A 13,837-nucleotide genomic window follows, 5' to 3' on the forward strand; every position below is an offset into this window, starting at 1 on the left:
GCCTATCAAGAAAAAAAATCTATCTAATACCCCCCAAGAACGGATACAAATGTTGAGTTGTGCGTTATTCCTATATGTATTTTGTATTGTTAATAAAAATAATCACAATATAACAGATAATGAAATAAAATAATTACCCATCAGATATCGATCCGTCAATGATCATTGAATGTTCCTCAAATTCCAAAGTATCTGATCCCTTATTTCCATTTTCTTTCAAATATTTATTTATAGAACTTTTGTCTGGAAAATCCGGATCTGTTTCACAGCCAATAAAGACGAACCACTTGTTTTTTCCGATGAAGGATATCTAATTATGAAATAAAACATGGTTTATATAGCTGATTTTTGACCATTTTACATATTTGGTCAGTTTATAGGATCAAGTGATTCGGTAAACGTTACTTCATATAAATACCGTAAAATTCCGAAAGTAAGCACCCTTACCAGAATTATTACAATTTTGGCCTACATTATGATGATCTTGGCTGGCATTATGTGCATGCTTACTTTCGGCACAGTTTTGAAACAAAAATTATTATTGCGAAAGGACTTACCCTCCAACCCACAATAAGAAGTAATGGTAAGTTATTCTTACGCTTGTTATCAATTTCATAAGTAACAATCCCGCAAGCTTTTTCAATTGTTGACTTGGATTTTCTATAGTGCGTCAAATGTGGCATATTGAGAAAACAACTTATAATAAGAAAAATAACAAACAGGGTACTTACATAAATCCCATTTCTCTGCGATTTATTGTTACGGGTAACGGTGTAATTAATTTATTCCCAATATGTTTTCCATGATGTAATGTATTCTTTGATTGAGTATTATTAATATTAATTATTATCATGTTAACCAAGTTGTTTTGGATAAAATTATTAATAGCTGAAAATGGAATCGGCGGGATGTTCATGGCTTATTTTAATAAAAGTTATAGAAATAGAATGAAAAGGCTATTTGGTAAATTATGAACGAGATTTGTGAATTTGCAACAGCAAGAAAAAAAAATTAGCAAGAAGAAAGTCCAATATATATATGGCGATTATTTCAAAAAGATGTTACTGGAATATTTCTATATTTGGCGAATGTATAAAAAAAAATTATTATCCGGGTTATTAAGTTAAAAGATTCACAAATTACGTTTACTAATATAAATAAATTATTTTTATAAAATTTTTTTTTTTAATATTTATATCTTAAAGTTGCCGATATTGAGTTTAATTAATTATTATCTCAATTTATTCATGCTTATGATTTTATGATTATTACGTATATTAAAGTATTTGTTGATAAGATGTTTGTTATGTATAATTCATTTATTTTTTTTTTTAAAAAAAAAATTTTTACATTAAACCTTTACATTAATTAGTCTATTAGCCTTTATTATTCGAGCATTTTTTAAAAGAAACAAAATTTTTTTTTTATTTTATTTTTATTTGATCAAGAGATAACCCTTGATAAATACATTTATATTTTGATAATATATTATAATTGAACCATAATTGGAGTTGGGGTTCTCAATTGTCTAATTATATAAAAAAATAAGTGCCAAGTGGTAAAAATGATATCCATAAATTAATTTTTATTGAAAATAATGAACTAGGTAAGCCTATTTTTCCTATGCAGAGCTAGTTATCGAATACTATACTAAGAATAGCACAGTTTTTCAATAACTTGATATCTAGTTAATTTATTAATGTTGTGGAATAAGGGATAAGGGATTGAAAATTTTCGTTCAATTGTATATCATTATTTATATTTGGTAAAACTTTGATTTTAGGATTCGTTCATGGTAAAGTTCATGGTAAAGTTCATGGTAAAAGTTTAATATAATCGTTATGACTATAATATATAGGGAGAATCATTTACAATTGTAACTATTCATTTTTATGTATATCAAAACTTCAGTCTTGTAAGTCAGGGCATGTTCATACAGAAATCCTGCAAATCGAATAACATTTTATAATGAAATTCTTTCTAAAAAAGTATTCTTTGATAAAATATATTTTTTACACATATTTATTTTTTTTCTTTATATAAAAAATTTTTTGGTTGCATTTCGCAGGAAAAAAAAGCATGGACCATCTCACAAATTATTTGTAACTATTCATTTTTTGACATTATTATATACTGGAAATTTCAATAGAAAATTCCGATTATTGTTTTTAAACTACCGAAAATCCATACTTTCGCAGCTGTCTTATGCTTTCTTGCTTTTATTAATAATTTATTTATGCTTTGTGCATGACGAAAAAAAAAAAAATTTTTTTTCACTTTCTTTACTTTCTTTTTTTCTTATTATTTATAAAACCCACGCAAATAACCTAGTTTTTATTATATCTTTATTCGTCAGATTAAAAATCTCTGATTGAAGTACGTAAGACGTTGTTTTATTTATTTACAATCCTCAAGTTCGGTTACGTTCGGTTAACTTTGGTAAATTAAATACTAAATTTTCTTTAATACTAAATTTTTTTTTTTATCGAATGATTTTTATAATCCGGAATTACATTTATAATATTAAATTCCGAAATTTATTTATTCATAATTTTCCCAACTTTTACCTTCCTGGTTAAAAATTGACTTGGTGTAAAAAAAACCATCTCCTCATTTTAAAAATAAATCTTCCTAATTTGGAATTTGAAAAATTTTTTTAATAAAATATGATTTTTTATTTTTTAAGTCATTTAACTGATTCGCTTTCTGCTTCAGAAAAAAAAAAATAAAGTTATTTTTTATTATTAAAGGAATGATTGTTCTTCCGGAAAGAGAATCTATTATGGTGACTTGTTTTTATTAATTATTGTGATGATTTCAAAAAAAAAAAAAGTAGATTTTCACAAAAGTTGGCTAAATTTTTTGTAGTTATAGAAAATGTTGAATAAAACATGTTAATTTTAATTTTTTATTTTTATTTTCAACGTGAACAAAGCCACGGTACAAATGTAGTGTTAATTTAAAACTTCTAACTAAATCATCACAAAAACAATTTCATTAAATACTAGTTTTTTATTATATAACATTATATTAACATTATATAACGATTTTATATATAACTTTAATAGAGTTATAGTTTAAAATCATAAAAAAAAGGGTAAAAATGTATAGATCTTTTTTATAAAGGGGGGATGGAACTGCGAAGGTGTATCATTATATCATTTTTAAAGGGGTAAAAAATATTGTAGATCCGAATAGTATTCTCAAACATCTATGACGAAATGTATATATACTAAAAAAATATGTATATAATATGTATTACGATATCCGCATATAAAACACTAAATTTGGCGTAAATCCACATTAAATATAATTCAATCTAGGGATTAAAAGAAGGGACGGAGTCAAAAAATTATTAAACTTCTTTATTTGGAAATATAAAAGATTTTAACGAAAAGAGTTAAGAGTTTCGATTCATATATAATAAAATATTTATCCATATAATAACTGAAAATATATCAATGAGACCTCGTGAACCAAAACAAAAAGATATTTTCATGTTTTTTCATATGAATGAGATTAAAAAAGTCGATTCTCTTCCGGAAATCGGAATTATATAATGGTTTAAAAGGATATGGTTAAAGTTATTTTTTACGTTTATTTAACTATCATTTTATTATCATTTTTATTACTATTTACTTACTACTGTATTTTTATAGAGTTCATCTCAGAAGTATTTCTTTAAATTTAATAGATAATAACTTTATTTAAAAAGATTAAATTTAATATTATGAATATTAATTGGGGTGAGTGTTGAGAAAAGGGACCAAATTGAAATTTTTTCAAAAAAAAAAGTTTATAAAATAAATGTAGATCTAATCATCTGATCCAGAACATTTGTTATTTTAAAAAAAATTTTTTGTCAATTTGGTCCCTTTTCCCAGCACTCACCCCAATTTTGTGTTCCGTTGGTGTTTTAGATGAAGTCGATAGTCGATTAGTGTTTGGGAAAGTAAAAAAAATTTTTTTTTTTTGATTGATGTACGAGAAAATAAACCATCAAAGGTTGGTATTAGTATTGTTAATACGATAAAATATTTACGTAACAAAAGTCGGGAAAAATAAGATTGAATTCCGGAAGTAGGTTTCCGGAAAGATCCTATCAAGATCAATATCAAAAGAGAAAACAATGGACGTTGTAATACAAATGATACGATTAATTACATGACTATATTCATGTTCATTGACCGCGGGTTTTTAAATAAAACCTATTTAGACTACTATAGATATAAACGCGGAAATTTGTTAATTGTATTCATTGAATAATAATAATATAGCTAGATTAATTACAATGAAAATAATAATGTTAAAAAACTCCGGATCTCCATACATTGAGGAGTCTCCATACATTTTAATTGTTTCAAACTATCGAGAAAAATAAAAAAAAAAATTTTTTTGTTTCACGAGCTTCAAATATTTTTGTCATTGACTCCAAAACATTTTCATCTCTTTTATTGAGAAAAAAAAATAGGTCAATTGTACACTACCTGGACAAAAGTAGCGGACCCCTAATAACTTCAAATTTTACATAATATTATTGCCTGAAACTCTAATATGTGATCACACAAATTCCAGTAAGCATATATGTATTGAATTTTTCATTATTAGCTTACAAGTTACTATATGGGTTTATGAAAAAATTGTAAAAAAAGAAAATTTGAACTAAAATTGCAAAAAAAATTATATTATTTCGCATTTACTTAAAATTGTACATAATAAAAATGGTTAAATTTTATTCATTTAAAAGCTATTGCTTTAAAGAATTAGCATATAAATTTTTATATCTTTATCTTTTCTAAAAAATTAGAAATCAAAAAAATACTAATATCAATTGTTTTTTAATTTAACCTTTTTTTTAAAAAAAAATATTTTTTCATTATTCAATTAATGACATTATATGAAAGCCAGCAGTATAAAATTTAAATATATGCTTTTGAAGTGTCCATTTTATTACATATTAAAATTTTGAGTAATATTGTTATGTACGTTTTTGAGTAATAAATAAAATTTGAGGTCCGCTACTTTTGTCCAAGCAGTGTATGTATATATGCTATAAATTGGGCAGAAAAGAGGCTTTTTGCATTTTTCGCAATTAAAAGATTATGTATTACGTATATTTTACAATTTTACATGACTTACATGAATAATTATCCACTATAAATAAAAATCAAGCTTTTTATTTTTTCCCAATCCGTGGTTTTTGTAACGTACATTTTAGTTTACGAAATGCATTTTAAAATCAGGACTAAAGTTGCTTGTCAAAATTAATTTCGTCATTTCGTCATGTCAAAATGACGAAACTATTATTACCATTTCGGCAATGACCTTTTTATTTTCCCACTTTAGGCCGTTTTACTATAGCCTACAATCTAGAATATTTTAATTAAAATCTAATTTTAGTTATAAACCTTTTTTTATACCGTTTTTGTTATTTTTCTTTCTTTCTTTCTTTCTTTTCAATCATAAGATATTTTGTTGATTACCCCAATTCTTGCTAATGTATTTCCCGAGTTTCTCAACTTTTCCTCAATCAAGTTGTTTTGCGTTTAAGTTTATTCTTTTAACTTGTAATAATTTCATTTTAAAGTAATAACCCCTGCATTTTTTTTCTTATATTTCTTAACAAACGCTGTTTACCAATCATGGAGTTTCATTGTCTCAAGAATTTATTACGTATTTCTTTACTGATTTTTTTTAATATGATCATATGCATTAATGCATCAAACTATTTTAAAGCTCTTCCATTAAATCTTTTATTAAATCTTTTTTTTCTAAAGCGAATCAAATAATAATAATGACAATAATGATAATGATAAATACGGTAATTAAATTTTAATTATTATTAATAATTATTTTGTAAACATGAATTAATTAAATTCATCCTCACCATTTTTTAAGTAATAAATTTATTATTTATTTTTCGTTTTGTTTTCCATGTGAAGGATTTTTCTAACAGGAATTTTTTTTTTTTTACAATGAAAGTTTGATAGTGTGCAGAATATCTTGACCAGGATGACATAATAAAAAAAAACGATAATAAAAATGATAAAAATGATAAATGTAATAAATGTAATCAATGTAATCAATAATGTAATAAATGTAAATTTAGTAAATGTGGTAAATGTGGTGTATATTATATTTTTACATTGTTAACATTACCTAGAATTCGGAAACTTTAGTAATAATTTTAATAATATGTTTCATTACATTTCATTGTGGTTCATTATGGTTCATTTTTCTTTGAAAAAGAGATGCACGCCAAAAAATTTGAGATATGTGGAGAAATGTAATCTTGATCTTTTTAGGCAAATAAATAGATATATAAAAAGTATAAAAGTATAGTAGATTTCATTTTTTTTTTTACTAAAAAATAGTACTCTTTTGTTATAAATATATTGTAAATATAATTTATATTAATAATTTATTTGTCTAATATTTATTAAAAAAGAGAGATTGAGAAAGAATAAAAAAAGGTATCTTCTGCTTTTTTCTTTTGCTTACAAATTTTTTTACCAAAAAAAAAGCAGGGTAACTAAAGGTATTACACCGGTTAAACTAATGTTCCACTTTTTTTTTGTAATATTACTATATGTTTTATAAGAAAAGCGACTTATATCCAAAATCGTAAAGAGATTGAAACTGATTTTTTTTTTTTCACTTTATTTTAATTACCTAAAATTGTGAAACTTATTTTTTAAGAAAATTCTTTTGCAGATCAAACCATTCAAATTATGCAGGTGATGTTTCATACTGCAAAAAAGATCGATTACATAATACAATTGTACTTGATCATGTAATATTATTACAGCAAATTTCAAAATATACGGGACACTTGAGAAATTTGATTGTCGGGTTGTCGGGTAGCCGGGTTACTCGGCAGTAGGTTATTATATAATCTGATATACTACACTCGTCACGTGTTATTTATACTTTTCTAATAAACAACCTACTGCCGAGTAACCCGGCTACCCGACAACCCGACAATCAAATTTCTTAAGTGTCCCGTATATTTTGAAATTTGCTGTAATGTACTTTTCATAGAACTAAAAAATTGTCAAAAATAAATGCGTTGTCCGTGACATCTAATATGCAACATGATTACAGCTGATTTCATAATGTACGGGACACTTGCCAAAATTTTTGCCAAGAGTTGTCAGGTTGTCGGGTTTGTCGGTTTAGATAATCATGTGTTCGTTATTTTTTCAATTTGCCGAACAGGCGACAACCGGCAACTCTCGGCGTAAAAATTTGCCAAGTGTCCCGTACATTATGAAATCAGCTGTAATCATGTCGGTATCACATGCTTCAAGTTTTAGCCCATTTTTTACCCAAAAATATAAATATATAAATAGTTTACTGCGCTTAGACCGTTTAGACGAAAATTTGGCGATGCGGTGATGTCACGATGTCTGCTTTTTTTTAAAAAAAAAAAATTTTAGGTTTAAAAATCTTAAAAATTAAAGTGTTTAGGTAACCGATATTTAATCCAGTTGTCAAGTAGCAAGCGGAAAAACTTACTGGAAATATTTAATTCTCTTTTTTTTTTTCATAAAAAATTGTATTATTGTTTACAAAGTATTGAGATAATGAAAAAAGAATGTTCTCATTCTGCTTCAGTAAAGGAATTATTGTTCTTCCAGAAAAAGAAACTATTTTATTAACTCAGTATTGTGGTGTTTTCAAACATTTTTTACTATAGTATAAACTATAATTATAGTAGTTAATTTTGTGATGATTTAGTTAGAACTTAAAAGTTCATGTTTTATTCGGAATATTTAGGATTTGAATTTACAAGAAATGAACTCGGGTTGTACAAGAATGAGTAATACTCTTTTCATTAGACATGGTACCCCTGTAAGATCAACATATTGAAGACTTGGCATCGCTAGAACATAAAAAAATTGTGACATCTATCTATCAATCTAATGTATGCAAATGCAATAATGTACCCCCACAAAAAAAAATGATAATTTTTTGAATGATGTTGGTATCACATGCTTTGGCCCAAAAAAAATATTTTTTTTCGGAGACGGAAATTTTTTTTTTTTTACTGCGGCGATGCGATGAAGTCATGCAAAAAAAAAATTTTTAGGTTTAAAAAATCTTAAAAATTAAGGTGTTTAGGTAAACGGTATTTAAGTTGTCAAGTAGCAAGCGGAAGACTTACTGGAAATATTTAAAGATGGGGTATGAGTAAAAACTGGCTAAAATTAAGATAAAAATATGGAGGCTTAAATAAATTTCTCCGAACTTGGAGAATTAGGTTGAACAATATTTACTTTGTGGACGGCTCTTCCAATCTTTATGCTTTATTGAAATTGCGAAAAGGCATAACTGGGCTTTTATTGGCTCTTTTTTTTTAAATTGAATAGGCTAGATAATTGTGGCCTTTCTACCTAAGAAACCTAAGAACGAGCGAGAGAGAGAGGGATCTGGCGACTTTGGCAATATTTGGATTTTTCATGAACAAATACAAATATGCCTAGCCTTATACTTCCCCATAAAAAATTTCCCGGGAAAAACTCCGATAAATGATCATTAAAGAATATCCGTAATCACAAATGACAATCAACATCTAATAATACTGAAAACGGAAAGGAATCGAGATTCGAGACAATCCTCCGTCTGATGATTTAAGTTCTATCTTCGATGAAGTGGTTATAATAACAAAAACTTCTTGATGAAGCAATCTACAAATATATTAGTGGTCGTCAAACATTGACAATGATGGATGATTGGATCGTTAAAAGAAATAATTTACAAGAAGAGAAGAATGAATTACTTGAAGAACGTGAAAAAATAATTACTAGTGAAATTAGAAATGAGTTAGGAGGAGATGCTCAAGCATTAGATGATAAGATTAAGATAATCACCTCCAAAATTACTTATATTACTGCCAAGATTCATTCTTTACATTGCAGCCGAATAAGAAAAATCTGCTGAAAATATGTAGCAAAGAATCTGAAGATAAATCACGAAAGAATAGTATCAAGTCAAGTAAAATTGAAAAGAAACTTACTTTCATATTGCCACACCTGAAGCATCATATGACGTTGCTGTTCGCATTCTACGAAATTTGGATGAATTTGAAAGTTATACAATATTAAAATCCTTCTTAAGGATATTGTAGATCTGAAAACTGGAGATTTGGTCTCGACAAATGACCTTAGAACCAAGATAAGACAATTATTGATTTAAGAAAAACTTTATTGGCCATGCGAAGAGCTGCAGTTCTTACAACAAGTGAATATGAAAAGAAAAACAGAGAACTTGAGGAAGCTTTACGTTTCGGTGAAAGATCATCAAGTCCATCAACTCCGGAAAAGAGAGAATTACAGATGGATGATATTGAAAATAGTACTTCCAATGGCATTTCCTTATTTGATCATAAATTAGATCAAGCTTATGCAGAAGTCGAAGCTGCAGTATCAGCAGGAACTCTTGGAACTCCTGGTCAAATAGGATCATTATCAAGACGTAATTCATACTTCTTTGACGACGATGCAGCTTACTTCTCTTCTTCACCATTATCTGCAAGTCCATTGAATGCTGGTAATAATAGAGCAAGTTTTTCTTCAAGACCACCAATACCACCGGTTGGTTAAATCTTCAACCGTGTGAAAAAGTACTCGAACAAACTAATGAACGCTGGACGTTCCAACAAATCCAAGAAGAAAATATTCCGGTAATAGTGAATCTAGTGGTGATAACAATAATAATGTAAAGAGAAAGAGTTCGAATGGTCGAAGATTAAAAAGACCATCTAATGGTCCATCTACACCATCTACACCATCTACACCAAAAGATAGTCGACAAAGTAGTTCAACAAGCATGGGTTTTCACTTAGAATCAGGTGGGGATGGTCCACGTGATAGCGGATATTTTAGCAGTGGTGATAAGCGAAGGTCACAAAGCAGTATGGCACGACGAGCCAAAGATATAACAGCAGCATATTATATGCGACAAAGTTCATATGGACGCAATTCACCCAATAGTGATGATGCAGCAAGCGAATACGACCAGTGAACGTGAAAAACGTGAATTAATGTCACATCATACACATACAAGATCGAAACACCGACAGGATAATGTTTTTGATCGTTTATCAGAGAGTCAAAGTGTCTGTCTGTCAAACACATTCGAGTACAGCAAAGAAATATAATGGTGAGAGACGTGGTAGTGTCGCTAGTATTATCAGTGTCTCAAGTGTCACCAGAGGATATCCTGGTGGTGTGGAAGACACATTAGCAGCATTAGAAGGAAGGCGAGAAGAATATGCGAAATCGCCTGAACTAAAAGTACAAGCATAATTTATTATTAATCTTAGAATTTCTATATTAGTTAATAATAGTAGAAATTACATTAATTTTTCTTTGTTCATATTGTAAAAAATTTATTTGTAGATACTAGATATAAGTGTACTTTTTATTTTCTTTTTTATTATTTTATTTTCTTATTTTATTATTTAATTTCTTCTTTTTCTTCTTACTTTATTCTTCAACCATAGATAGTAAAAAAAAATTTTTCCTATTACACCAAAGAATTCAGGCTAACTAAAGGTGATATTTACACGTGAAGAAAATTCCAGAAAAGTATATTATAATTAGAATTGCTAACAGTTTTGTTTTCCCTATAAATTCATTGTTCGTACGACATATGCAATATGCCCACCAAATAAATAATAGCGCCGATTTTTGGATAATAGATAAAAATATCTTTCGGAATAATGAAACCAAATTCGTATAAACTTTGTCATACGATGAAAACTTGGCGAAAGGATTAAAAAATCAGGGGATGAAAAAAATTTAAAAAAAATTATGTAATCTTCATATTAAAAATGGGGCGTCTACATTTTATTTTTATTTATCATGCGTTAAAAAAAAAAAAATATTTTTTCGTGTAAATGAACGGGAAGTACCACATTTTTATTTACAAATGCCTAAATTATCTAACAGAAAGAAAATATTTTCCTTTCATATGACTTTATAGTTTTTGTTTACAATAATAAAGATTCGGGAATGAATTTTATCATTCTATCTTAACCATCTGCCATGAAGAAGCCCACGCCTTATATAGTAGTTTTTTTTTCCGTTGTTTATGTTTATTATGATTAGGTAAAGATAATGTAGGTTATCATTGATCACTAGGATCACAAGATTTTGATCAAATCGTTATATTCGAATCGCTATTCGGAATTCTAATTTCCTAATATTCCCTAAACGAGATATTTCTTAAAGTTAGCTCACATATGAATTAATTTACCAATAACATTTCCGACGAATCAAAAATTTTTTCTATCAAAGCTTGGTTCCTTTTATCAATATAAATATGCAAAAATAATGTTTATCTGTGAACAAACAGTGAACCATTCATTTTCCACATCTTTTTTATTTGAATTTTAAATCAATCGATAAATGAAATCTTTTTGTTTTTTTTCATTCCTAAATGGTGTATTATTGTGATACATAATGTTAATGTTCATTTTCTTGTGTTCATGCTAGATCCTTACGATATCATTAGCCATTAGGTTTTTTTTTTAGTTTAGATACGTGTTATTTTAAATAATCACCATTATTTATGTTATTTATTGACTTTCCGTCGGTTCCCGGGTTCCGTTGCTCCGTTATATAGTTTCACTAAATATATATTTATTATTAATAATTCTTTATATAGTCAAATTCATTCTTAAACTAAAAATATTTTTTTTTTAGTTTTTAGATGAAAAAATATATTTTTCATTTTTCTCATAAATATATTACGTTTCATTTTTTTTTATTTTAGTTTATTCCTTTAGAGTTTTGCTAACTTGCCCCCCTGGGTTAAATAACCTGATTTAATCACCCAATTTATGTTATTATTCATTTCACTTTACATAGATTTTATTTATTTAGATATTAGAGTATAATGACCAATTTTTCTTATATTTTTGACAATGTCTCATTTTTTATTGTAATCATAATTTACATTTTTTTTTGAAAATTTGGGCAAAATTATATAATTATATAAAATTTACTAGTAGGCTAAATCACCCAGCTTAAATCACCCTGGGTTAAATTAGTCTTATACATTCCTTTAACCACCACATTTAGATTATAATGGGAATGGCATACTCTAAAAGTATAGTCATTCTTGCTTAACAGTCAATCCATTATCACGTTTATATGACAAAAATGGATTTGATGCAAATAGGTCAGTCAACTATTAGTAATTAATTGGGATACGTAATTAATATATAATTAATAATTTAGCCTACAAACGTTATCTTATAATCTCTGTTATATATGTGCGTTGTTCGCGTGCAGTATCTTTGGTAAGATTTTAAATTGCATTTTTATCATTTGTATTCAACAAATAATAATAATAGTATTATATTTAAATAGATGCCTCCAGTATATTATGTATTTATGCCCATTTATTGCTAATAGAGTTAAACTCCACTCATACAAAGAATCGAATTCACGATCACCTCCAAAGTGGTAAAAGAGGATCTAAAAAAAGTGAATTATAAAATAAATAAAATAAAGATATCTCAAATGTACATTATATTCTCAATTATCTCATTTTCTAAAAAATAAACTTCATTTTTAGGTTATGTACTTTGCGTAGAGACTTCGTTTATATAAACAGGAACGAAAGGAAAAAATATAATTATACATATTTTAAATAGTTTTCTTTTTAAATTATTTTTTATATTTTAGTATTTGGAAATATTTTACTTTTCATAACTTAAAAATTATTTTCTTTCTTGAATTTTATTTATTATTTCATCTTTTGAACTCGGGAAATGTATTTTAACCTGAGTGACAATGATTAAATAAATCATGCACGTAAAGGTGAGTGGTCCCTACACCGGATTATCCTACTATCCAACTGTATCCGGATAATTTTTAAACGAATGATATTCAGATCTGCTAATTTACAAATGAATAAATCCTAGGCTTGGCGCAGATATTATACAATTACATTAATGCATTTATTTATATGATTTAAAACGTGTAATTTAATTTATAAAAATTTTTTTATTGTATTGAACTTATTAAAATTCATTTGTTTTACATTTTTAACATGTGAATATTGATATTTGATGATAATTAAAATATAATAATGTCAATAAAAATGCAGTACTTTGAAAAAAAAAAATTCACTTTTTGATTTTATTTGACTTTTAAAGATAGCAAAAATAATAAAAAATTATAAAATAAATTTTTTTAATTAAAACAAGAGACATCATTCATGGAATTCATGGAGAAGCTGTGAATTTACATTTATGGTTTAATCATCTGCTAAAGAGGAGATGTGGTGTCAAATAATGCTTTATAGTTTGAATTGAGAATGTATGGTTATAAATTATTTCTATTTTTTAATCATTTTGTGTAACATTCGAAATTTTAGGAAAAGATCCATTTTCAGTTAAAAATAGAGATTTTATTTAATGTCATTCGATGTGAATGAAAAGTTGTCAAATTAATTTTTTTTAAAAAAAAATTGTGAAATACATAATTGATTACATAACAACACCCAAAGAGAATTTACCATATATGTTAATATTCCGATTTTTGTGATTTTGTGAATGATGACAAAACGAAAAAAAAAGAATAAAACGAATTTTGGGAAAGGAATTTCTGATGTAACGAATCAACGTTAAACGAATTAAGTAATATTTAAATCTATCCACAATTTACTACCGATTTTAGTATTCTATTTATGCCAAAAGTTACGATAAACGATGTGTATTCCCTTTTTATATTTTTTCGTATAAATAAGATTCCGAAAAATTTAATGGTCGACTGCTGTAATAAATAACTCTTTCATGACATGATAAAATGTTAAATTGCAA

The 13,837-nt window shown here is 26.8% G+C and overlaps 4 protein-coding genes across 4 annotated transcripts; 3 read left to right on the forward strand and 1 right to left on the reverse strand.

Moving 5' to 3' along the window:
• Positions 1 to 133: 133 nt before the first annotated feature.
• Positions 134 to 916, reverse strand: OCT59_029843 (uncharacterized protein; the record flags this gene model as incomplete). The annotated part of the gene is made up of 3 exons (XM_066146251.1): positions 134 to 310; positions 558 to 660; positions 732 to 916. 3 exons carry the CDS (start codon positions 914 to 916, stop codon positions 134 to 136), a joined length of 465 nt encoding a protein of 154 aa, XP_065994915.1.
• Positions 917 to 8,724: 7,808 nt separating this feature from the next.
• OCT59_029844 (uncharacterized protein) lies at positions 8,725 to 8,943 on the forward strand (the record flags this gene model as incomplete). Its single annotated transcript, XM_066146252.1, has 1 exon — positions 8,725 to 8,943. One exon carries the CDS (start codon positions 8,725 to 8,727, stop codon positions 8,941 to 8,943), a length of 219 nt encoding a protein of 72 aa, XP_065994916.1.
• Positions 8,944 to 9,215: 272 nt separating this feature from the next.
• OCT59_029845 (uncharacterized protein) lies at positions 9,216 to 10,026 on the forward strand (the record flags this gene model as incomplete). Its single annotated transcript, XM_066146253.1, has 2 exons — positions 9,216 to 9,596; positions 9,727 to 10,026. 2 exons carry the CDS (start codon positions 9,216 to 9,218, stop codon positions 10,024 to 10,026), a joined length of 681 nt encoding a protein of 226 aa, XP_065994917.1.
• Positions 10,027 to 10,088: 62 nt separating this feature from the next.
• OCT59_029846 (uncharacterized protein) lies at positions 10,089 to 10,310 on the forward strand (the record flags this gene model as incomplete). The annotated part of the gene is made up of 1 exon (XM_066146254.1): positions 10,089 to 10,310. One exon carries the CDS (start codon positions 10,089 to 10,091, stop codon positions 10,308 to 10,310), a length of 222 nt encoding a protein of 73 aa, XP_065994918.1.
• Positions 10,311 to 13,837: the final 3,527 nt, after the last annotated feature.

Source organism: Rhizophagus irregularis, chromosome 9 (assembly GCF_026210795.1).
Source record: "Rhizophagus irregularis chromosome 9, complete sequence".
NCBI classification, from domain to species: Eukaryota; Fungi; Glomeromycota; class Glomeromycetes; order Glomerales; family Glomeraceae; genus Rhizophagus; species Rhizophagus irregularis.